The 23976-nt window shown below is 50.4% G+C and overlaps 1 protein-coding gene across 3 annotated transcripts; it reads left to right on the top strand.

Moving 5' to 3' along the window:
• GINS3 (GINS complex subunit 3) lies at window positions 1-21451 on the top strand. 3 transcript variants are annotated; one of them, XR_012463331.1, is made up of 5 exons: window positions 1-244; window positions 755-988; window positions 8238-8396; window positions 8899-8990; window positions 9103-9227. XR_012463331.1 is itself a non-coding variant. In XM_074152075.1 (4 exons), the coding sequence occupies exons 1-3, from the start codon at window positions 71-73 to the stop codon at window positions 8349-8351; spliced, it is 522 nt and encodes a 173-aa protein (XP_074008176.1). In that variant the 5' UTR covers window positions 1-70; the 3' UTR covers window positions 8352-8396; window positions 20447-21451. The 3 variants fall into 3 exon arrangements, 2 of the variants coding, with proteins under 2 accessions (XP_074008176.1, XP_074008175.1); XM_074152075.1 differs by lacking the exons at window positions 8899-8990; window positions 9103-9227 and adding an exon at window positions 20447-21451; XM_074152074.1 differs by lacking the exons at window positions 8238-8396; window positions 8899-8990; window positions 9103-9227 and adding an exon at window positions 3605-5395.
• Window positions 21452-23976: the final 2525 nt, after the last annotated feature.

The raw sequence follows: 23976 nt of genomic DNA, 5'->3' as shown, positions 1-23976 counted from the left end.
GGGAGGGGCTCGAGTGGCTGCGCGGGAGCCCCGCGGTGCTGGGGCCGCTGCGGTGTTGGGTCGCCCAGCCATGTCCGAGGCATATTTCCCTGTGGACCCCGGGCTGGGCCTGGAGGAGAACTTTCTGTCGCTGGACGACATCCTGATGTCGCAGGAAAAGCTGCCGGGCCGCGCCGAGAGCGCCCTGCCGCGCCTGGCCTTCGCGCTGGGCCAGGGGGCCGGCACCAGAGACTCCATCCCTGAGGTAAACGGCGGGGGGGGGGGGGGGGGGAGAACTACAACTCCCAGCAGCCACCGCACGGGGCGGCCCGCGGCGGCGGGCGCTGGGAGCTGTAGCCGCGCGTCCCCTCCCGAGGGACCCGGGGCCCGCGCGCTGCTCCCCCCGCTCGCGCGCCCAGCGGCACCCTGCTTTTTGGGTCACGGCAAGGAAACTTATGCTTCTAGCTCCTTCTTCAGAAGTTATTTTTACTTTTATTGCATGCATTTTGCACGGCTTTTTTTTTCTTCTGGTGTTTAATAATCTGACAATTATTAGATCATACACCAGCAATAAACACTTTTAGAGCTTGCAGTAATAATGAATGCCTCTCAAGTGTGTCTGGTTTATGTTACAACTACAGTAGACTGTTCTGAAAACAAAATTGAATTTTTGTGGTACTGGATCTTCATTAATAAAGTTCACTGTCTGTTTTGGGGGTTGCTTTATGTCTGTTTTCATGGCGAGGACAAATTCTGGTTTTTCTCATTCGTGCAGGGATCAAAGCTGGAAATACCTCTGTGGCTTGCTAAAGGTCTACATGACAGCAAAAGAAGAATCATTTCTGTGGAACTGCCGAAGATTTACAAGGAAGCCTGGAGGACAGTGTTCAGCGCTGACGCCACTGTGGTTGATCTACATAAAATGGGGCCATACTACTACGGATTTGGCTCCCAGCTCCTGAATTTTGACAATCCAGAGAATCCTGAGATAGCTCAGACTATCCTGCAGGCAAGTATCAGAACTAAATCTTGAAATTTGGTTTTACATTTTTCCATCTTCCTCTTGTTCCCAGCTACTCAGCAGTCTTTGGGGAAAATAACCTGTTTTAATCCAAATGACTTCTGTATTGATTATGGATTTCTAGATCAGGCTGTAGGATGACCCTTTTGGTGACTGCACAGTCTAGGGGTGGAAGCCTCTAGTATGTATCCAGGAGTGTAATTTTAGCTTGGAGTTTCCACGCTGTAAATATTTCTAAATTTTGTAAGATCCTGTAAAACAGGACTAGATTAATGATGCCCGTGCTTCAAGGCATAATTAATTCACCCTCTGTTACTTCCCATTTTCTACCCTGTATTTAAAGCTCTGTAACGATGAGACTTCACACTGCTCTGGGCAATCTGTTTCAGTGGTTTGCTATCCTGATCTTAGAAGGTTTCCTCTAATGACTAAACTAAACTCCTTCACAGCAATACAAGCTCTGTTCTGTTTGCCTCATACAAAGTATATGCTGAGGACAGATTATTCTCTTCCTTCCTGCAGCAGTCCCAGTTTGTTTGGTATCTCTGTGTGGGTCATGCTTTCTAACCTCTGATTGTCCTTATTGTGCACTGCTGCTATCTTTCCAGTTGATCCGCATCCACTGTGACATGCAGTGCCCTGAACAGCAAGCAGCTTCCTGCTCGGAACTTGCGCTGATGAAAACAAAAAGATTATTTTGTGAATTTTGTAGGTCATGATGCTCTTTGCTCAGTGTGGTGCAGCATCTGGTTTTGCAGTCCACAAGATGGTACAGATTGCATATACAGACAATTGTTCCTCTTCCTGTGTTTGTACAGTTCCCTATTTCTGCCTTAATGTAAAAACTTGTATTAGTCCCAGCTGAATTACATCCTGTTGTTTTCACATTATCTTTCTAATTTGTTAGGATCGTTATGAATTAGGAGTTCTGCTCCCCAACATACTTACAGTCATTCCTCCTCCTTCTCTTGCACGTTGTTTGCTAATTTAATAAACATAATTTCTTTCCTTTAGTAAGCTTATTAATTAATATATCAAACAGGTTCCAGATAGACCCCTGCTGAACTCCACTCAATATGCTCTTCCCTCCTGACAGGAGGGGTAAAGACAGGTAATTGTCTTTACCAACCACCTATGGGTGGTTTACCTAAATCTTGCAAGAATGCCCCATGACAGATACCGATCTCCTGCTTTTTCTCCCATTGTAAGGCCTAGCATCCTGCCTCAGTAGGAAACTAGGCTGGTCTCTCAAGGTTTGTTCTTGGCAAGTCTGTGTTGGCTCTTACTCTTCTCTCTCTTTTCTTGCAGAAGTTTATGTATAGTTTATTTGTTCCAGTATGTTTCCAGGAATTGATACTGATGGATTTGTAATTCACTGGCTCTTCCTTCTTCCCTCTTTATCTCCTCTTTCTCTTTTAAAAGATAGATACCATCTGTGCCAGTTTCTGGACTTGGGTGCTCCTTGAGCTTTTAAAGATAACCACTAACAGCTCTGAGATTTCTTCAGCCAGTTGTCTAAGTAGTCTGGGGTTTTTGCTGCTTTTTTTTTTTTCTTTCTTTATTCTTTAAATGAAGGCTGATACAGAGAGGCTGTATAAAGAGCAGTTTAAACACTGCTGCTTTCTTGGAGTTGTCCACTGAACGCTTGCTTTCTTCATTGAGGAGGTGACCACACCTTTCCTTGTCTTTTCTCTTTCTGCTAATGGACATCTTAGGAAAAAAACCACATTAGTACATATCACTTGTTGACAGAAAAGTCGAAGCATACAAGGTATGCCTTTTTATTTACGAAAAGCAAATGAGGCGAGTTTTGCTGAGTTAAATGAAACACCAAAAAAACCCCTCTCCCAAATATTCAGGAACTATAAATGTGAAGTATAACTATTTGGTGACAAAGTCAAAATTACTAATTTATAATATATTTATTCTATAAGTAAATCTCTAGAATACCACAGTTCTCATGATTCTAAAATCAGCTACTGAAATAACAAAGCACAGTTTTCCAAGAGTTTTGACCTTTTTTTTTTTTTAATTCCCAAAAGCAAAGAGGAGGGAGATAAAAAATCCTTAATTATGTCTTGTTGCTTAGCTTTTTAAAATGTTATTTATTAGTTGTAGATTTGTTTTTTTGACTTTTTTCATGGTGAAGTGTTTGTCAGCATACTGAATGCTTTACATTGGCAGTTTGGCTTAACCTCCAGGCCGTTCACAAGTTGCAGCTTGCGTGTTCCTGCAGCAGCTGCTGTGGCATGAGATTCATTCCACCCACTCTAAGGCAATGATTGCTTGTGAAGTGAGATGGAATAGTTTGTAATTGTGTTATACCATGTGGTCTGCTCAAACTTGTCACTATGAAGTGGGCAAAATCGAATTCTGTGCTTGCTTCCCATCCAGCATATCAGGCACTTGCTCCCCCAGCTCAGGCAGGAAACGGTTTGTCTTTGTGTCCAAGGTTAAGAGGTGCTACGCTGTTTGCAGACCTATGACTAGTTGTGAACTAGAGCCTACACCTTAGGCTTTTCGGTCTTGAAACCTCAGGCCTCTAACATTTGAGCTGAAGAAGCCCCTGTGCTACCTGTCAGTAATTCTGCTTATCTTCTTTAGACATTTATTAGCCGTTTTCGTCGTATCATGGACTCCTCTCAGAATGCTTATAATGAAGACACATCAGCGCTGGTGGCTCGGCTGGATGAATTGGAAAGAGCCTTATTTCGAGCTGGCCAGAAAGGGCTGAATGACTTCCAGTGCTGGGAAAAGGGACAGGCTTCTCAAATCACAGCATCAAGTCTGGTCCAGAACTATGGGAAAAGAAAGTTCACAGATATGGATGGTTAAAAGCCTAAAGAACATGCAGCTACAGTCGGGGACACCAAGAGATTTGCAGTCTGTCTGTCACAGAAGAGAAAGATGAATCAGCTTAGGGGAAGGACAGGCTCCCCGTTCATTAATGGGTATTCTTCTCTATAACATCTTCAGATTAGACTAGTGCAAATTTTAAAGGCAGATGGCAAGGTATAAAAAATAGATTGCATCACATCACTGGATAGCTTTACAGCTTACTCATACCACTCCTGAGGATTTGCAGTTAAATTGTTTGCTAGGTGGCTGAAAGGGTATGAGAGGATTTTCTAAAAGGGTAATTAATATTTATTATTATTTATCTTCCAAATTGATATTTACCATACCAGATCTGTTTGGAAAAAAGTGTAATTCTAAGTATTTCGTCTTGCCCTTCCCATTCCAGCCTCCTGGGAACAGCCGCTTCCAGGTTTCCTGTTCTTTGGAGGGCCCCAATGACGTGGAAAAAAATGTGGTACAAACTGCATTGAATTTTTCCCAATGCTTTTACATTGAGGTGGAACAGGTGCTCTTTGTGAGGCAGAAATGTTTTTCTTTGCTGACTTTTGTACACAGTGTTAGTGCCCCAGAGAAAAATCCCTCTTTTAACCCGTGTAGCAAGTGAAGTGGCTGTGCAGGTCTCACAAGGCACCTCATCCTTGTGGGCTTGATGCTGCACAGGGTGGAGAACATCCTCGTTTGATGTGAGTGGCTTTTGGGTGATGTATCTCTATGATGGGTGGTAAGCTCCTTACAGAGGAGGCAACAGAAGGCAACAAAGAGTCTGTACCAGATCAGAAGCAGCAACATTAATAGAAACTCTCCCCATTATCAATCTTTGAGCCATCTGTTTTCTTATGTTTCCTTCCTTCTGATCCATCTGATCCTTCTAGTAAATGTCATACTGGAGTTGGAACTTGCTAAACAGCACAGTGATTATCATCCTATGTGGATGCCTTTAAATCTAGATTATCTGAAGACCCATTGGATTTGGGATAGAAAACAGATTATTATCTCTGTAGGGCTTCCCACAGCCATCAGGATGGTCATACTTTGGAGGCAGGCATTAGACGTCTTATGGATGCCTCTAAGCGTCTGTAGAAGGTGGACCTTGCAGAGTACCTAAGTGGATGATCCAGATTGTAATGATATTGAGTGCTTCCTCTTTTATGGGAATCACTGGGAGGTGATGGCAAGATCCGAATCTTGGAGCAGTTGTTACTGGACTTGCAGATGCACCTGGATATCAGATACTTCAAACTGGAAACCTCAAGTACAAAGGTTGTGTGGCCATTCCTCGGCCAGAGGAGTGAAAGCTCTACCTCCAGGGGTGGTGAGAGAGGACAGCGGGCTGGCTTCACAAACACCTTGGCATCTCTGCCTCCTGCCACAGGAGACTAATTGGAAGCTGTGCCTGACAAAGTATTTAAAGTACATGTAAGATGAAATGCTGCTGCACTTAATGACTTAATAGCACATTAATGCCTATGCATTTTCATGAAGCTTCTGTCTGTTGTCCGTTTCCGGATTTTTATGTTGAATAAATGTTTTGTAAGGAGACGGTCGTAATGTAGAATGTCTGTTGTTAATTGCCCTGCAGCAAAAAAATAGTGATAGATTGGTATTTCACTGAATTTCACTGAATTTTTGGAGTTGGAAGGGACCATAAAGATCATCTAGTCCAACTCCCCTGCTGAAGCAGGATTGCCCAGAGCATGTCAGAGCATGTTACTCAGGACTGCATCCAGGCGGGTCTTGAAAATCCCCAAAGAAGGGGACTCCACACCCTCCCTGGGCAGCCTGTTCCAGGGCTCTGTCACCCTCACCGGAAGGAAGTTCCTTCTCATATTTGAGTGGAACCTCCTATGTTCCAGCTTGTGCCCGTTGCCCCTCGTCCTGTCACTGGCAACCACTAAAAAGAGTCTGGCTCCCTCCTCCTTCAACCCACCCTTCAGATACTTATAAGCATTGATAAGGTCTCCCCTCAGCCTTCTCTTCTCCAGGCTAAAGAGTCCCAGATCTCTCAGCCTTTCTTCATAAGGGAGATGCTCCAATCCTTGAATCATCCTCGTTGCCCTTCGCTGGACTCTTTCCAGTAGTCCCCTATCCCTCTTGAATTGGGGAGCCCAGAACTGGATGCAGTATTCCAGTTGTGGCCTCACCAGTGCAGAGTAGAGGGGGAGAATGACTTCCCTCAACCTACTAGCCACACTCTTCCCTATGCAGCCCAGGATTCCGTTGGCCTTCCTGGCCACAAGAGCACACTGCTTGCTCATTGTCATTTTGCTGTCTACCAGGACCCCCAGATCTTTCTTTTCAGAACTTGACTCCAGCAGGTCCACACCTAACCTGTATTGGTGCCTGACATTCTTCTTCCCCAGGTGCAGGACCCTACACTTTTCCCTGTTGAACCTCATGAGGTTCTTCCTTGCCCAGCTCTCCAGCCTGTCCAGGTCACGCTGGATGGCAGCACGGCCCTCCGGGGTGTCAGCCACCCCTCCCAGTTTGGTATCATGAGCAAACTTGCTGAGGATACACTCGGTCCCCTCGTCCAGGTCACTGATGAATATGTTGAACAGTAGGTGGTAGGTGCAAGTCTTTACAAAACTGTGGCCTGATAGGTAATGCAGTCCTGCTTATATCATTCCCCTTACAGGAAATGCCGTTGGTAGCTACATTCGTGCAGTCACACGAGTGTAGAAGTGGTTCCTGTCTGACTTAGCCCACATGGGCAATAGCTGTTTGCTCAAGTTGAGGGAGAGACACTGCCAGCCAATCAATAAACTATTGATTTTATAAATTTCATTTTTATAAAACACAAGATGGATGGAGGTGATTATGTGTTACCTTGACTTTGTTGTAGTGTGGTGGGTGGAAATCGTCTGTCTCTGTATTTTTACCCTGCTGCTCCAAGTGCTGTAGCGCTGACTTCATGTACTATGTCAAAGCTGTGCTCAGTGCTTCAGCTGCAAGAGAAGCAAGTTTAAGTTCATTTGTGATGGAGAAGCATTTTTGAATTGGAAGGATTATTTTAATGAGATGGTGGCTTTGAGATAGAGTTGGTTTATAACCAAAATCACTAGTTCATCAATTTCTGGACTGATTTTGGTGACTGTCCAAACTAATTTTCCTACATTTGTAAGAACGTTTTTCTTCTCTGCTGCTGAACGCAAAATCCAAACAGACAGTTGCTCGTTTGCCAACATTTTGTGCAGCTACTTTCAGAGTGGGGAGGAAAAAGTCCCTGAAGTAGTCTTCAATGTCACTGGCTTTTTGTAAGTAGGCAACGTCACTTCTACTAACCCTGAGTGTTTAGGAATAAATACCAGTAAGACCCTTACAAAATCTGATCATGTAACTTTAAATTACAGCATTTGGTTACTCGATTTGGTATTCTGTTTTCTTTTTTTTTTGGTTTGGTTTTTCCTTGCGGGCTGGAATGTGGGTTTTTTCTGTCCAGAAATACAACAAAAGAGTGCTCTGTACTTTTTATGAACACAGATTGTTCTTTATGATTGCACTGCAGCAAGCTATAAGTTAGAGAAGTTTGAACTTGTGTATTTTCAGAATGGCACAATGAATTGTCATCACAGAATTACACAACAGAGGTCTGAAAAGGACTCTCAAGTGTCATTTCTCCCCATTTCCCTCAGCTTTTGAACTGGAGGACTACTGCTGCTTTTGAGAAAGCAGTCCATAGACACATTTTACATATGGCCACAATGGTTTTCATTGCAATCAAATAAAACCAGGCAAAATTTGAGGTGTTCCTTAGTTAAGCGTTCACATAAGAATATTTATTTGGGTTTTAATGGCCTGTTTTTGAAAAGAGGTATGAGCTGACCTGGCCCAGTGCTTTCCCTAAAGCAAGGAGTTGGACTTGATGATCCTTATAGGTCACTTCCAACTTGAGATACTCTGTGATTAGCCCCCCAGCCAGGCCTTCAGAAGCTGCTTCTGCAGGAGAACCCACAGCCTCCCTAGGTAGTCTGCTCCCATGCCTGGTATGATGAACAAAGTTAGAGCTGCACATTTCACCAACACAGCAGAAGACACAGTCAAGCTTCCCAGCAGTGAATTCCTGCCGGAATGGTTAGTGAAACTGAAAAATTTTCCTCACCTAAGTTTTGCTGGGGTAAGTTTTCCTCACCTAAGTTTTACTTCTCGTGAAACTCAGCTCTTCTTGTTTCTCTCTTCTGTGTATCTTTCCAAGGAGGTGAGGCAGCTGTGGAGGTTTAACCCCCAGTTAATTACAAATAGCTTCGCAACCAGCACATACGCACTTTCTCACCTATCTAAATTATCCTTTCACAAAACGTTCATGTTTCTTCCTTGGTCTTCTTTGCTCTAAACAATGTCTTAGTTTGTCCTCTGGCATTGATTTATTTTTGGTCAGCAGAATGAAGCAGTAGATTTCTTCTGCCAGCCTGAAAGCAATAGGTGGTGTCATTCAGACCAACAGCAACCAGCAGGAGCAGCAGCAAGAAATGTTTGGAGAACTGAACTACTGTAACACCACGTATTATTTTTATGAGAGAAACAGTGGCATCTAATTGAGGTAAGAGCGCAAGCCTTTCTGATCTTGATCATTGATTTTCTACCCATTTTTTAGTGACCAGCTATAGTGAAAGCTTCATTCAAAATTTTAATTGAACAGCTGCTTAACAGAGATGTGATGTCATCAGCAGAGGCACAGTGTGAATGCTTTCTTTACACGGAGCTGCTTCTGTCCCCAAATAGGCATTTTATAAAACACATTGTCTGGTAGCACAGCATATGCCTCAGGAGTTTGCAGTTTTAGTTAAAAAACTAGCTATTCATCTAGTGCTGCCTCTGCCTGGCAGGAGGTAACTCAGAGTTGTTCCTTGCCTCAGGTTCCTTTTCTGACAAACAAAGGTAACGCTCCCTTACTAAGAGTGTGTTTTGTCCTCTGGATTATAGGCAGTGTCTTTGTTACAGCAGGTATTGCCAGCCAGATTTTCCTAGCTCTGCTGCCTCTGCCAGAGCTCAGATGCTTACTTGATAAGCGCTTGTCAGAGCTGAAAGATTCCCCTTTTCAGAAATCGCTGTGGTTTCCTTCATCAGTCCCATGAAACCCTTACTGCTAAGCTTCTTCAAGATTGCCACACATCCGATAACTTATAAGAGTAAGGTAAGTGCTTTTCCTACTCTATGCCCTTTCTCCTACCTGAACAGCCACTTTGCCCTGCAGAGGGTGGCCGAGCGGGCAGTTCTAAGCCCACGATCTTTCCTGATCTTACCAGCTCAGAAGTGTTTCACTAGAGTTGACAGCAGCCTGAGCACTAAATGTAAACAGAATTGTTGGTGGGACTTGGCGCAAAAAACTGGTGGAAGGATAACATTGCTCTGGTTTCATCATGTCACACGAGTGAGTAGTGAGGGAAGGCCATGCACACTTCCAGCTTGTGTCTGATGGCTTTGCTTTGCAAGACTGGCTTTGGGAGCTGAACTCCAGTGGGCGTAACATGCTTTTCTGTGTTTTGTTGCTGATGAAGCAATGTGATTCAAGTATGGGGCAGGCAGATGCTGCTTTTCAAAGAAGTTGTGCCAGTTTGGCCGTCCCTTGAACGTGTCTCTTGGGTGAAGACCATCTGAGTACTTCCCTTGAGTTGTATCTTCTACCACAGGTTGATGACTGAGAGCTGCTTCTTGCTTCTAGGCCCTGGGAGCTTTTGGGAACAGCCTGATGGCTTTTTTTCTGCAGCTAAACCTGACAGTGGTACCAGCAGGACCTTGAGAATGATGTGAACCTATTAATGTCATGTGCACGTTGCTACAGACAGGATGCCAACCTACTGTGGCTGGGCTGGAGCTGAACATACATGTTACTAGTGTATTGAGTTTTTATGTAGTTTATCGTGTCCTCTGACCCTGCGTGCACAAATCAATCTGATCTCTTCAGCGCTAAGATACTTCTGGAATGAATCAGGGTCAGTGAAGCTGGAAGCTTCACATTGTGCTCGCTGCTCAAACAATACTGTAATCTCAGCCTACGTTAGATACACGGTCAGGGCAGAGCTTTATACCCTGCTGGTGTTATGCAGTTTTAAAGACACCATCTTGCTCTGGCACCATTCTCTGCCAGAGTCTGCAGTAACCTCTTTGCTGCTGGTTGAAGTGCACATTAGGTTTTCCCAGTGGTTCCTAGGCGAGTTTGAGAAGATGACCACAGGAAGGCCATGGCCTGGGAGGGCCTGTGCATGCACTGCTTGTCAGCAGCCAGGAGAGGGGGCACTGAGCTTAAGACATTGGTTTTGTGCCGGTCCTACTGTAAGCGCTCTAAGTTGTGGGTAGTGAGAACCCTATTTGGCCTGTGAGATCAGACTAGGTGTCTAAGTGACTTTCTGTTGTATCTGCCAGGCATAAACACAAGTCAAGTTAGATTCAAAGTGGAGTTCAGGTTGTGCTATCTTGTCCTAGATTTGAGCATGCAAGAAGAATGGATGTCATGGTTGGCAGAGGCAATGAAAACAAAATATTACTGATTACTGCATAAGGAGGGAAGTGGTGAGAAAGCTGCCAAGGAAGAGTAGCAGAGGAGGAGATGGACAGTTGGCTGTGCCACTTCATCGGTGTGAGATGCGCTGAGCACACAGTGTGCTGGGTACTACCTGAGCGGATGCAGTGTTTGAGTGTGTGTTTAAAGGCTGTAATTCACAGAGATCAGGAAGGGAAGAGACCAGCAAGTTGTCCGCATGTCTGTTCTCTGTCTGCCAGCCTGAACCCAGTGCTCAACATGTACCATCTAGAAACTTAAAGCCCTCTGCCAGGGACAAGTTTGCTGTCCTGTGGGCCCTGGCTGTGGTAGATGGAGCTGTGGCTGTTCCCATTTTTACAATATGTCCCAATTTTTTGGGGCAACAAGAGACAGGGAGAAGAAGTAGAGTTGTATCTCCTTCTTCTCCCCGCCAGTTGAAAGGAGCTCTCCTAGCTGCTGAGGAGCAAGGAAAACAGTCTTGGGGAAGTTGCCACCCACGGTAGCTGTGGAAGCATCTGGCCACGGGAGCAGCATGCCTGGGAAGGCAGCCAGTCACATGGAGTAAGGCAGGGGGTGGCAGCCACAGCAGTCCCTTTGGGTCTGCTTGGGCAGGAGACAAGAGGTGGGAAGAGACGATGGGCAGCAGAGCAGTCAGGGAGAGGGGGAGTATCTGGAGGCTCTCAGGAAGCAGATCAGCATTCAGTGTGGTACTCCTTCATTCGAAGGTGTCCCAAAGTGCCTCCACTTGCCATTGTAAATAGTGTAACATCTCAGGAAATAAAGCGCAGGACCACTTCCAGGTTGTGCATCATTGCATGGTTTGTCTGAGACCAAAGACTGCAGTGAAGAGAGCTGGAGGTGTGTGGGTAGGTAAAGGACAGGAGGAAGAGGAGGAGGAGGCTGCGGCAGCAGGAGCTGGAGAGGGGCTCAGGGAGTGAAAGAGAACCCAGAGGGGGCTTGAGACAAGGCTTGAAGACAGTGAGCTTCCACCTCCCCCAGGCACTGTTTCCACTGATTATACTTAATGGGTTTTAGTTCACAGAGGAGATTGCTGCTGGGATCCTCTCCTTCCCCTGGCGGGAGAGCTGGCCGGGCATCCTGCATGGGTGCCAGGCTCACCGGGAGCCAGCAGAGCCCACCCCACGCCGCTGCTCTTGGGGGGCTGCGTGCGAGAGAGCAGAGTGGTACAAAGAGCAGCGCGCTGCCACTGCCGGACCACTCCTCCGTTCTTGTGGAAAGTTACAAGGGGCGGCACAGCCCCCAAAAGCCAAGGCATTTGTTCTGGTTTTTGAAACACTTCATTAATGTCATTGACATTAATACCAGCAGGTATTAATGCAGGTTCCTGAGATTAGCAGACTTCTATTTTTGAAGAGTTATTTCTCGTGGCAGGCTGCCAAGCAGTGCCAACGGCCTTAGTATCCTTTCTATCTGGATTGGCAGGACACACTGTGGTCTCTCGCCTTCCATTACCCTCTGTAAAGCCGTTTAGCTGCAGCTCTTTGCAATGCTCCCACACACCTTGGGGGAAACATACCTTCTTCAGATTTTCCAGCTAGCCCTGTGGCAAGGCACAAATCCCTTGTGTTTTAGGACAGAATCTGCTTTTCCTCTAGGCGCTGGTTTGCAAGCAAGGCATGGGCAGCACTGAAGCTGAGCAGGGCTTGGGGTGTGAGGAGCATGTAGGGAAATAGATGGAGTTTGCAGAGCACAGTGTACCGCCTCAGGTGCTCTCTGGCTGTGCCAGTGTCTAGGTGAGGAGTTTCAGGTGCAGCTTTTTAGGGGAACAACACATCATGCTGGTGAAGCAGGCGAGGGATGTGGCTGCCTCAGTGCATCTTCATGGGCAGGGCCGCAGCTGCAGCGCTGCATCCTGCTGTGGCATTGCTGGAGTCACAGAGAAAGCAGCTAGCATTCCCTCAGGGAAGGTGAGGTTCTTCTGCTCATCAGCTCAGCCCTCTTGGAAACACAAGCCTTGGGGACTGCTTCTCCCCAGCTCCAGCTGTGGAAGGTGTAGGAGAGCAACGGGACCCCAGGACCAAGCCCATTTTGTACCGGTATTCTTTCCCAAGTGTGTCTTTAATGCCTGATGTTGTGATACCAGAGCTGTGCTTGAGTCATGGCACTCAAATGCATTGCAAACTGCTTTTGCCCCTGTTTCAGGCTCAGATTCTCATTGGCAACTACTCATTAAAAGCCTTTTACTTTCAATTAGCCTATGAAATGGAGGGGGGACTCCAAGGGTGAAGATTGCCTTAAAGCTTGGAAGCCATCTTTTGTTTGTGCTGGGATCTTGTAAGATCACAGAAAAATAGTTTCACTGTAAGAAATCCCAGTTTGCCTGCAAATGAGCTTGAGAAACAGCAACCCTAAAGACAGTCCCAGCCTTACCCCCCTCCAGATTTCTCTGTGCCTAGAAACAGGCAGTGGTAAGGAGATGCCTCCTGAAGGTCGTGATTGGTGCTCTACCATCTCTCTTGTGAGGCTGCAAGGCAAAAAATATGGCAAGAAGCAAATGGAGGTTGCAAAAGCCCAACCTGCACTCTCAACTTGTGTGGCTTATAAGGCTGGGCCTGTCTCTGGCTGTCCTGTTGGTCCCTTGAGGGCTCTGGGTTCTCCCTAGGTAAAGCAGAAGCACAAGGAGGATTATGACAAACTCTGAAAACCAGGAGATTTTTGCTGGACATAAAAGGCAAATTTTTCCCTGACTTCAGACCAAGAAGCTGCCAAATGCTTAGAATGCAGTGTGGGTTTTCTTTCTCGGGCATTAGAGCGAATGGTGAGTGAGGAGATGAACCCACAACAACATAGTCCTGTAGCTGGGGGACTTTGCAGCGAAGCACTTGGGAGGAAGCAGTAAAGCTGATGGAGAAATCAAGGCACCATCAAAACAATCCTTAAGTGTGCCCGTTTCTCTTGCTGCAGTGTGGGTGTGTCTTGGCGGGTGGGCTCCCATCACAGCAATGATTTGAGATGAGTTTCTCAAGGTTTGCAGTTTGTTTAGATGTTTAATTGACTTCTGGGGGAGTGGGAGCTGATGGATCCTGCAGCCCCTTTCCTAAGTGCTTTTTGTGCCCACAGGTGGCTGAATGGCCACTTTTACTGCTGAGGTGCAAGCTCTGTGGCTGGGGAGTGGAGGGATCATGAGCTTGTGGGGGAGCCATGCACAGGACCTGGTCATCATCATGTTGGAGTCACAGTCTTTGCAAAGGCTTTCAGAGAAGAGTCCCCCCTCACTTGTGCTGGTGGAGATCCAATTAGCACTGATGGAGTGGAGCAGAGCCAAGCTGGGTGCAGCCTTTGTTTTCATGGGAAGGACTGTATCCCGATGTACTACCTCTGTGATTCTGGGCTAGCTCCAGTGAAACTAGCAGGGCTACTCTAAGTTTGCACCAAATCAGCAGGGCTTATTGCAGTCGTGGTGGATTTACTGCCTGGATGCTGAGCTGTGATTTTTCCTTTCAGTTTGGCCTCTCAGGTGCACAAATGCAGCTCTGGCTGCCAGGCTGTGAGTCTGTCTCATGCTGATGCAGGCAGAATGGGGTGAACGGATCATCACCTCCCTGGATGGCCAGGTCTTGTTGAAGCCACGCTGCCACCTTGGTGAGCACTGCTCTGGGTTTACACCAGCATCCTATAAGGGAGGTCCTCCCTATGCAGCCCTGGGCATGCAGTTGCATTTAGCCTATTAGTATCACTGCAAAGCAACCCCACGCCCAGAACCCCCGAGTCCCTGCTGGCACCTTGGGGCTTCAGCTGAGTCAGCAGAGTGGGATAGCACCAGGGGGAAAGGAAAATCACTGGCCTTGGGAACAGCATCTCCTTTGTGGCAAAGACTGATTTAATCTCCTTAGCCATCACCCCAGTCATAGAATCAGCAGGATGCTAATTATTTGAGAGGCACTCAAACAACAGACATTGAGATCCCTCCTGGCTTTAAGTGGAACTCTTTTAGGTTGGTTGGTAGCTGGCTGCTTTCCTAATGAGTGGTCTGCCTTGGGGGCTACAGCCCTGTGGGGGTGTCTCTCCACTGGTCACCCCACAGCTGCCTCTCCCTCTCTGCTGGCTTTGGCTGTTGCCGGAGTGTCCACGTGCTGCTGAGATGATGCCACATCTGTGTGCTGCTGGGGAAGCACCCACATCGGCCTCCTGCTCCTGGCTCTTGGCTGAGGAAGCCAGCGGACAGGGGTGGCTGCAACCCACCAGACCCCTCACCCTGCCTCTCCCCAGCCCCTCTGGCCTGGAGCCCGCCCCTCACCTCTTCCCTGAAAGCCCACAAGCTGATTAAGCCCAGCATGTTAATTGGCTGCGACAGCTCATTTGTTATCTTGCATTTAGTTATTGATGGGGTACGTGTGACTGGATTCACAGAAAAGGTCAGTGAGCAAGGGGCCAGAGCCCCTTGTTTGGTCCACCCCAGGAAGTGGAATAGGGCTCCAGAAATTCTGCCAGGACCAGCTGTGAACCAGTGGTATGGTCACACAGCCAGCAGCAACAATGTCAAGGATGATTTTACCCCAGGGATGCACAACACCCTGCCGCAGGAAGATGTGGAGGCTGGAAGAGAAGTGGGCTTGAATGGGTATTCAGCACCCACTGGTGAAAACCACTCTTTACAGGGCTGTTTGACACAAGGATTGAAGTTAAAGCCCCTGAGCTGGGAGGATGCACAGGCCAGGACAGCACCTGGTGTCCAGCCATCCCCAAACTGGTTTGGTAACTTCAACTTAGTTTTGTCTTGTGCTTCTACTGTAAGGGACGGGGCTGAAAAGGACTGGAGAGGACAAGCAGGCAGGGAGGTGCATGCTGGGTTGGTGGTCCCATACATGCACACCAGCAGTGCTCCTGGTGCCAGGTGCGGTGCAGGCTGCTCCTAATGGGAAGCTGCTGAAATCTGGTGCCTCCAGTTTGGGCGAGCATGGTAGGGGCTGGAAGGGCAGCAGGCTGGCCACCCAGGGGGGCTGGACCGGCAGGCAGGCAGCTGTGTGCAAGGCAGGGGGACATGTTCAACTCCCCACCGTTACCCAAGTGCCTGCACTTTCGTCCTGGCTAAGAGTTGGGTGCCTTGAGAAAAGGACTCTAGAAATGTTGGCTCCTGCTTCCCATCATTAGTGGGTCAGGTTGTCACGAGTCCTCCTATCTCCAGACAAGCACAGGGAGGTTGATGGAGGCTTTCCAGAGAGGAGCAGCTGCTGAGTGAAGAAGCAGTGAGGGATTGTGAGGACACACAGGGTGGGTTTTGGTTAAAAGTTCCAAATCCTGGCTGAGGCACTCAAACATACTGAATGTGCCTTTCCAAGGAGCTGGAGAGCGAAAGAGGAAAGTTTATAGTCCTCGAGGAGCTATGAGCTGTGGGAGGAAGGGCTGAAGACCTGTCTCGGTGGTGGAGAGGGCTGTGTTGCAAAGGGGTGATGCTAAGAGTTAATCTGCGGTCCTTGGACAGCGTGGCATGGTGCCTTTGGCCAGCTCTCTGCCTCTTTCCCCAACCTCTGCCAGGTCCATGGCCCAAATGCAGCGCAACAAAAGAGCACATTAGCGAAAAGCAGGATGAAATCGTTAGGATTGATGGATCCCCCCCACAGCTAGAGGTATTGATCAGCTGCAGGCCAAGGAGAAGGTCAGGGGCAGAGCTGGTGGGGCGCAGGCAAGGGGAGCTGGGTATTTGGTTGCTAGTGTGAAGGCACCCTGGCAGGGAAGCTGATGTCTGGAAAACCCCAGGTGTGTTCTTTGTGTTCCAGGCTCCTCTTTTCATGACTGTGACCCTGAAGACCCCCCTCGGGGCAGAGATGGCTCCACTCCTGCCAGCCTCCCCCACCCAAGCACAGGCAATTCACTCCCCAGCTGGTTTTGCTCAAGGCTTTGCTGTCTCTCCTGTGTGACAGCCCTTCCTTGGCTCTGCCACCCACCCAGGAGGAGCCTGGGCCAAAGCCCCAGCCTGGCTCTGGCTCGGACGTGATGATGAGGTCCTGGCAGTTTGGGCAGCTCAAATGGAGCAGGCTTGGCTTGCCTGGATCAATCTCTGCCCACACAAGCAAAGGAGTGCCAAAACCACCCAGGGCTGCTGCAGCCTTCTGCAAGACTCCCTGAGAGCCTCCCCCCAGGGACATCTGTATCGGGCCAGGCTTAGGTTTGAGCTAGAGCAGTTTATTTTCATGGAGAGCCTGCTGACGTGTCCTCTGCAGGCAATGGGCATCTGCCGTCTTCCAGAGAGAGGTGGTGAGTGACCATCGCACCAGGGCTCCCTGCAGTTTCAGCACAGAGGGGAGAACCTAGATCCAGCCTTCTGTAGGGATCAGCAGCATCTTGTTGTCTCAGTGGGAGGGTTGCTGGGCTTACCTGATGCTTGCTTCTTACCTTTCCAATGTTAGAAGCCAAATATAATCTGCTTTAAAAAAATCTGCCCTGCCAGCCTGAGGTCTTCCATGCCCCTGGGAAAGTGGTCTGTGTTTTGAGACCCAAGTGCCCTCAGCTGCTGGCATGTCCCAGTCTCACCACGAAGTGACCTTGGTGTGTGCTCACGAGGCTCCCTGGTACCAGGCAGGAGTGGGACCTCCTGTCCACCTCCTGGATGAGCTGCACGCAACCAGCCAGCGGAGAGGTGCAGCCCATGCATGCCTGGCCCCTGCATACCCAAACGCAGTTGGTGGTGATTGGGGAACTGGGGAGACTCTGGGAACAGTCTCCCCATTCCATCACCCTCCCCTTAAACCATCAAGGCAGCTCGCAGTCAGAGAAGTCAGCCCTCGGAAATGGCATTATCCTGCTCTCCAGGGGAAGGTAAGGGTGGGCAACTTTGCTCCATGGTAATGGGTGATGCATAATTGAAAATGCTGATTAATGCTGCCTTTGAGAATGTGCCAGTCTCTGGCCTTGGAGGAGAGAGACCCTGCTGTTTCTGCTCTGTCTCATGCCTATCAACTTGCTAAATGCATCCACACACATGCAGTCACTCTCCAAACAGCTTGGCTCTCCTCTGCTGACAGGTTTTTATTTAAAGCCTGGCTTGGCTCTGAAAAGGGGCTGTTGCAGCAGTGGCCTGGCAGGGACAAGCGCCGCCGCTGCTGCTGCTGCTGCTGCCTGCTCCTGCGGCTGGGAGGAGGCAGGGAGGGATGGAGGAGAGATGGGCTGGAGGTTGGCCTGTGGGCCCGAAGGCCTTGGCAGCCTAGCAAGTCACAGAGGGGCTGCGGGTGGGCTCTGAAGGCAAGGAAGCAGCACCTCCAGAAGAGGTGTCTCCTGGTGGTGGGAGAATTCTTCATATGCCATGCCTGTTCCTGCAGCTGTCTGTCTCTCCCAGTGCCTCTCTACATTTTTTGAGGCACCTCTTGTCAAAAGTAACACGTTTGCTGGTGCTAAGACACCTTGACTCCATATAAAGCATCCTTTTTTTTGCACCTTTGAGTGCCTTTCTCGGTTTGTCCCTGGTGCAGCTCCAAGGGGCGTTGAGGGGGCACACTGCAGTGGGGGTGGATGTTGTACCCACTTTGGTGCCTGCAAAACACAAGGGAGATGGGTGAACCCTTCTGTGGTTTCCACATAGTTTGATCAAGGTTCTGGTACTCCTGGAGGTGGTTTGAGACTTTGAAATGGAGACTCCTGGATATTCAGCTCCTCCCTGGCCGCAGTGGGCTCCTCGGAGCTCAGAGCAGCAAAGGGATCCCCTCAGCACCCATGCTTCCTCCCTGGGACAAGCCATTCCCAGGGCAGTCAAGGGAGTGTTTGTATCCACGCTCCCTGCCATACGCAGCACCTGATCCCCCTGCTCTGGAAAGCCATACCCTGTCCCCTCTGCGTGCAGGCAGGAGCATGAGGGACCCCCGCATCCTCTGCCCACCTCTGGAGCAGCGAGGGCAGAGGTTGGAGCGATGCCTGGTCGCATCAGCCCTGCTGGGCTGCTGTGGGAGGAGGAGGGCCTGCCTCTCCACCTTTTGCTCACATAGGAGCGGGAATATCTCCCTCTGGATCCCCAGGTCCCCAAAGCGCGGTCCTTAAGCTGAGATCAGAGTTGAGCTGCTTCATCACAAGTAGAAGGGAGTTCAAGGCAGCACGGTGCTGCATGCACGCTGCGGGCACACTGAGCTCCAGGGCCAGGTACCTCCCTCTCTAAATCAACTTTGCTGGGCTGTGCTTGGCTGATCAACGCAGCTGATGGACCCAGACCTTGATTCCAGGCAGAGGTGCCTGTGCAGAGGCAGCTTTGGAAACAGCTGAGGCAAAGTCCCCGGGGCTGCCTTGTTCCTGACCCAAGAGTGCACTGAGCCATGGGAATTTTTCTTGGCGTGTTGCTGGGCCTTTTTTTCCCCTGGCTTTTGGACAAAACCCTCCTGTTTCCCTGAGGCAGAGGGGCTATGAGTGCAGGGAGGAGCAGGGCTCAGAGGAGCAGCCGTCCTATACAACCGGTGGGCAGCTTGAGCAGCAAAAGCTGGGGGGACTCAGGGTCTGAGTGAACACAGAAACTTGAACGGTGCCCAGCCCTGTTAGAGGGAGGTGGGAGAACAGCTCGTTAGGGCAGAGCCAGGATGGAAAATTACTGGTAGCCCTGTGTTGGGAGGGCAGGAGGCAGCCGGACCGGGGCCCGGGGGGGGGGGGAACGGGACAGATGACTGGCAGCTTGCCAGCCCCCGCACATGCTCACATGCTTTGTGCTGGGTGGGGGAGCAGACAGGGCACTGCGCATCTCTGCCCTGTGCCAGGTCGTGGAGCAATGTGTCCCGGTCCCAGGCTCCTGGGAGCTGGGTTACGGGGAGAGGACTCTGGGCTCCCTGCAGGATTGCATCTTCCCTGGCAGCTTCAGGGAAATATGTGGTGTTTGGCTGGAGAGTGGCTGGCTGCCTCCTGCCTGTTGCTGCCGGCAGCCCAAGCCATGCGCAGTGCCAAGTCGCAGCCTCCCCTTGTTCTGCATGAAGCCCACCGGTTCTGGAGGGACCAGCCCATCCTGGGACCAACCTGGGGGCTCTGGGCAGGGTTTGGGGGATCTTTTTTGAGGTGCCTATGGTCTGATTGCCCTGCTGTCATTCTGGCCCGGATTATTTTGGAGTTGGCAAGCTGTGGATCTTTCACTGCCCTGTAGATGCAAGGCTGGGGCAGATCATGGCCCCTGTAGGATGGGCAGGCAATGGGTTGCAGGATGGGGCCCATCACCAACAGCCAGTGCTCCAGTACTCGTTGCCTTGAGCCCAAGCCAGCTCTGTAGCCCCCTTGCTACAGCCATGGCTCCACAGCACACGGTCCCATGCCCATGGAGCAGCTCTGCCTGGCAGACACCTCTGCACAAGCATGTTCCAATGGCCACTGAGGTCACTCTCTCACTGCTTTGTGCGCACTGCTGTTTTCTGAGAGATGGCTCCTGGGCATTTTTGGAAATAGGCCCTTGGGCTATGTCTCACCAACTGCTAATTCTCCTTGTTTCTCTCCCTTTTGAACAGCTTGACCGAAACAGCACATCAAAGGTGCAGGGCTGAGCAAGGCAGGGCCAGCAGCCACGTGCTCCAAACAATATCTTTATTTAAGGACAGCAATAAAAACATCACACTCACGGACAACCAAGGCTAAATTTAGCTCTGACTCCTCTGCGCATCGTCACTGGACTGCATGCGCCTCGGGGTGTACCTAATCCCCATGAAACCCTTCGATACAGGCGCATCAACCGCACCGATCCCCTGCCCAGCCAAGACAGGCAGCCAGCACATCCGTCCCAGACTGCTTCTCCTCCTGCCCCCAAACTAGCCCTGTGTGTGGCTCAGGATGCCTGGAGCTGTCGGCCATGCACCAAACCCTGCCCTGCCTTGCAGCGTTGTTCAGCCCTCTGCTTCCCTTGCTGGTCACCTTTATGGTTGCTCTCTGCTGGTGGTGGCTGTGTGCTCCATCCATCACCAGCTGTTTTCCACTGGACAGGTCCTCGTGGCGCCACCAGCACAGGGTGCTGCTGTGGAATGGCCGGGCAAGGGGTGCAGAGCTACCTGCAGTGGGGTTGGGGGGTCCCAGCTCACCTCTACCAGGTCAAGGTGGGGCTGTGGTCCTTGCAACAGGAGCTTTGTGGAGGAACAGGGCTGGGCTGGTCCATTTTTGTTAGAGTTTTATGGCCTTTACGCTCTTTCATGAAATCTCTTCAGGTTTCTTCCACAGACGGGGGAAATGAAAGGTCCCAGGGCCTCAGTTTTCCTACCAACAAATCCTGCAAGACCTACATGGAGATACATGAAAGCTTCACTTGGATGTTTCTGGCTTGCAGTGGCTTGACAGTCCCTCTCATGCTCCCCATGCTGCTGCTGGCATTGACAATGCTGTGGAAAATTACTGAGCCTGTGTCCACCACCACCCAACTGCTTTGATATGTGTGGCAGCACAGAGAAGAAGGGAATATGGCCCCAGCCCCAGAAGACCATAGCAAAGCCCAGTTGAGAGACACCAAGGGGTTCAGCTGTAGCAGCACTTGGTAAATACAGCTCTGAGCGGGCCCTGGGCGCTGGGCAACATTTGCTGTGCCCAACATATACCTAACCTTTGGTGCGAGGGACACGGCATCTCTCGGACAGCTGCGGCCCAACTTCAACATAATCACCAACATCTCCAGGCAGAGGGCTCCTCGGATCCTCGGGAAGCGCCAATGCCACAGCAGCACCTCGAAATGAGTATCAGGGTGTGTGACTAAATGCCAGGAGATGACACAAGTCTGCGAGCAGCATCCCCAAACTACCAGCAAGGTTCTGGGGAGTCCCTGTCTGGGGCTGCAACCTCCCTGATGCCATCTCTGGAGCCGGACCTCTGTTGAACTGGCATAGTGTCATGTGGCTGAGCTAAAAGCACAGGGAAAGCCACATAGAAAATGCTACGCTGACCTGCGTTAAAAGTGCAGTGAAAAATAATATGGAAAAAAACATGCTGTAAAACTCCCTCGCTTCCCGCAGTTCAGGGTGCGGATGGCCCCGTGTACAGGCAATTTCTGAACCACCACATGGTGTCACACCCCAGTCCCTCCAGCTTAGAGCACAGGTAGCTTGTGCTCTCCTCAAGCCTGATTAATTGTGCAATTATTTAAGCCACATGGTCCTGCTCCTTTGGCAAGGTAGCCATCTAAAAGCTGTTATTTGATAAAGTGGGAATTCATGCAGAGAATATAAATCCCCAGTGTGAAAAATCATTTATTCCTGTAAAAATCCCTGGCAATTGGAGGAGGAGGTTTAAATTTACACAATGTCAGGAAGATATGAATCCAACCCTATCTCATCCCTGGCCAGTTCAGAGGAAACCCCTTGGCTGCTGAACCCACAGAAGGGGGTGAAAGGCAGCCCTGAAGGCAGGCAAGATCTGACCCCACTGAAGCGCTGGGTGCTGGGCTGGCTCCTGGTTGAGAGATGTGCTCCCTGTGCTCCTTGACATCCCAGCCTGGATGCAGGGCTCCAGGTGACAGCGGGAGAGGCTGAAATCGGCTGAAAACTGGTTGCCATGCAAAAAGCCTGGGATAAGCTGTTAAAACAGATGTACCAAGGATGGAGATGAATGTCTGTATCAACAGATACTCCTCCAGCCGCTCAACAGACATTTGTAGGGTGGGCTGCCTGTGGCCACTCTCAATGCACCCCATGGCCCAGCAGTGAAGGGTGCTGTGAAGCACAGGGTTATGTTGACTACCCTGGCTGGCTGAAGGGTGATGAGGCTGGGGTCTGGGATGCCTGGTTCAACCAACCCAGATGCTAAGAGCAGCCTGTGGGCACCCACTGCCATCCTGGTAATTCAGGGTTGGGGGCAAACCTGGATCTCTGGATGAGGGTGGTGCTATCAAGACCCTGGTTCAAGACCCTTGAGATGCCAGCACTCCTCCCAAGGCCCATGGCTGGCGGTTACGGGGGCTGTAATCCCTTTCCAGGGCCAGCCTAGGTCTGCTGCTGGCTGGTCCCTAGGACCTCCAGGGCAGAGGTTGTCTCTGAGATCCCAGCACCCGAATCCCGACCCTCTTGCAGCTCTTGCATGGACTCCTCTTGGTGTAGGAGAACCTGAGCCTCATACATCCTACAAGAAACCTTGGCTTTCCCATGCTGACAAGTAAATAGCACTGAAACACAGAATGAAGCAGCATCAGGCCCTGACTCATGCACACCATCTTTGCAATGGAGATATGACATCTTTTGCCTGGACTCTCCAGGCAGAAATGCTCAGCAGAAAAGAGGAGTGAGTGATAGCCTGGACACCAGACCAGACCCCAGCCCTCCCTGGGGGAGCAGCCCAAGTACTCTCAGGTGAGCATCACATGGGGCTGGGTTTGAGGGGGACCAAGCCCATGGAGGGGAGGCGATGGGGTCCTCTGCAGTTTCCCCATGGGGATGTTTTGGTAAGGGCCCATTTTGAATGGCATTTCCTGTGCAGTTGCTCAAGCAACTTGGGAGTGGAGGCTGTAACATCCCTAACTGTGGGGAAAAAAAATGAATTAAATTGATACCAAAGAAGTACAGAGGAAGGAACACTGGCAGGACAGGCTTGCCTAGCTCAGAGGCGAGTGGTGATCAGCCCTTGCTTTAGGGGCAGGCTGGGGCCCTTTGTCCTTGCTGGTCCAGCTGCCCCAATTCAGGACACAGCCTTGCTTTATACCCTGCCACCTTGGGAGCCCCTGGCTCCTTTAGAAACCTGGGCACCATTACAAGGGTGCTGGGCAAGCCTCCACAGACTAGCTGCCCTGCAGAGCTGGTGGCCCCTGATGATGGCAGGATCACAGCCAGGGAGACACCACCAGAATCCATGCTTCACACAGGAGCTGAGCGTCCTGCATCTTTCCCACTGTGGGACTGGGCTTCTCCGACCCCTCTCCCCCACCCCTCCATGGCAATGTTCACAGCCCCTGGTTTTGCCGGACCCAAACAGCCACCCCACAATCTCTTGCTCTACCCCAAACAGCTGCCACCCTACACTCCCAGCATCAATATGTGGGGGTCATCACCACCACAGCCATGCCCTCTACTCCTGGGTGATCCTTCAGAAACCATGGCTATCACCATCCTCACTCCCTGGCACCCCCAGACCATTGTGGCCTTGCTGTGGGGACCCTCATTGCACAGGTCCTCCTTATCCTGGGACCACCTGACCCCCTTGATCATGACCATCCTGTGCTGGGGGCAACCTGCACCCTATGCTCCAGAGGATCCCCAGGTCCCTTGTCATCCTTATTCTTGTTCCTGGGTACTCCACGCCCTTTGGCCTTTATGGCTTCACTCCCCAGGGCTCCCTAGACCCCTTGGCTGTAGTGGCTCTGTTCTGGGTATCCCTGTTGCATAGGTCTCCTCTTGTACCAGGATCCTCCCCAGGCACCTTGATCATCACCATCCCTTGCTCTTGGGGACCCCCAGGCCTCTTAGCCCCATACCTGGGATTCACCAAGTCTCCCATGGTCCCCTGCTCCTGGGATCCCACAACCACAGGATCCACCTGGACCCATGGGCCATTATGGTCCAGCTCTGGGATCTCCATGGTTCCATACAGGGTGATGTGTGCCACCCCCACTGGCAGTGCTCGATCTCCCGTGTACCCCCCCCACCGCTCCATCTCCCGTGTACCCCCCCACCGCTCCATCTCCCGGTTCATTCCCTCTCCCCCGGCCCGAGCCCGTTGCCCTCCTGGCGCCCCCCGTTTTGGGCCGCGTTCCTGTCCCCTC

This window comes from Numenius arquata, chromosome 8 (assembly GCF_964106895.1).
Source record: "Numenius arquata chromosome 8, bNumArq3.hap1.1, whole genome shotgun sequence".
Classification (NCBI taxonomy): Eukaryota; Metazoa; Chordata; class Aves; order Charadriiformes; family Scolopacidae; genus Numenius; species Numenius arquata.
Note: the sequence above shows the minus strand (reverse complement) of the source record. Positions and strands in the feature narration are given on the sequence as shown.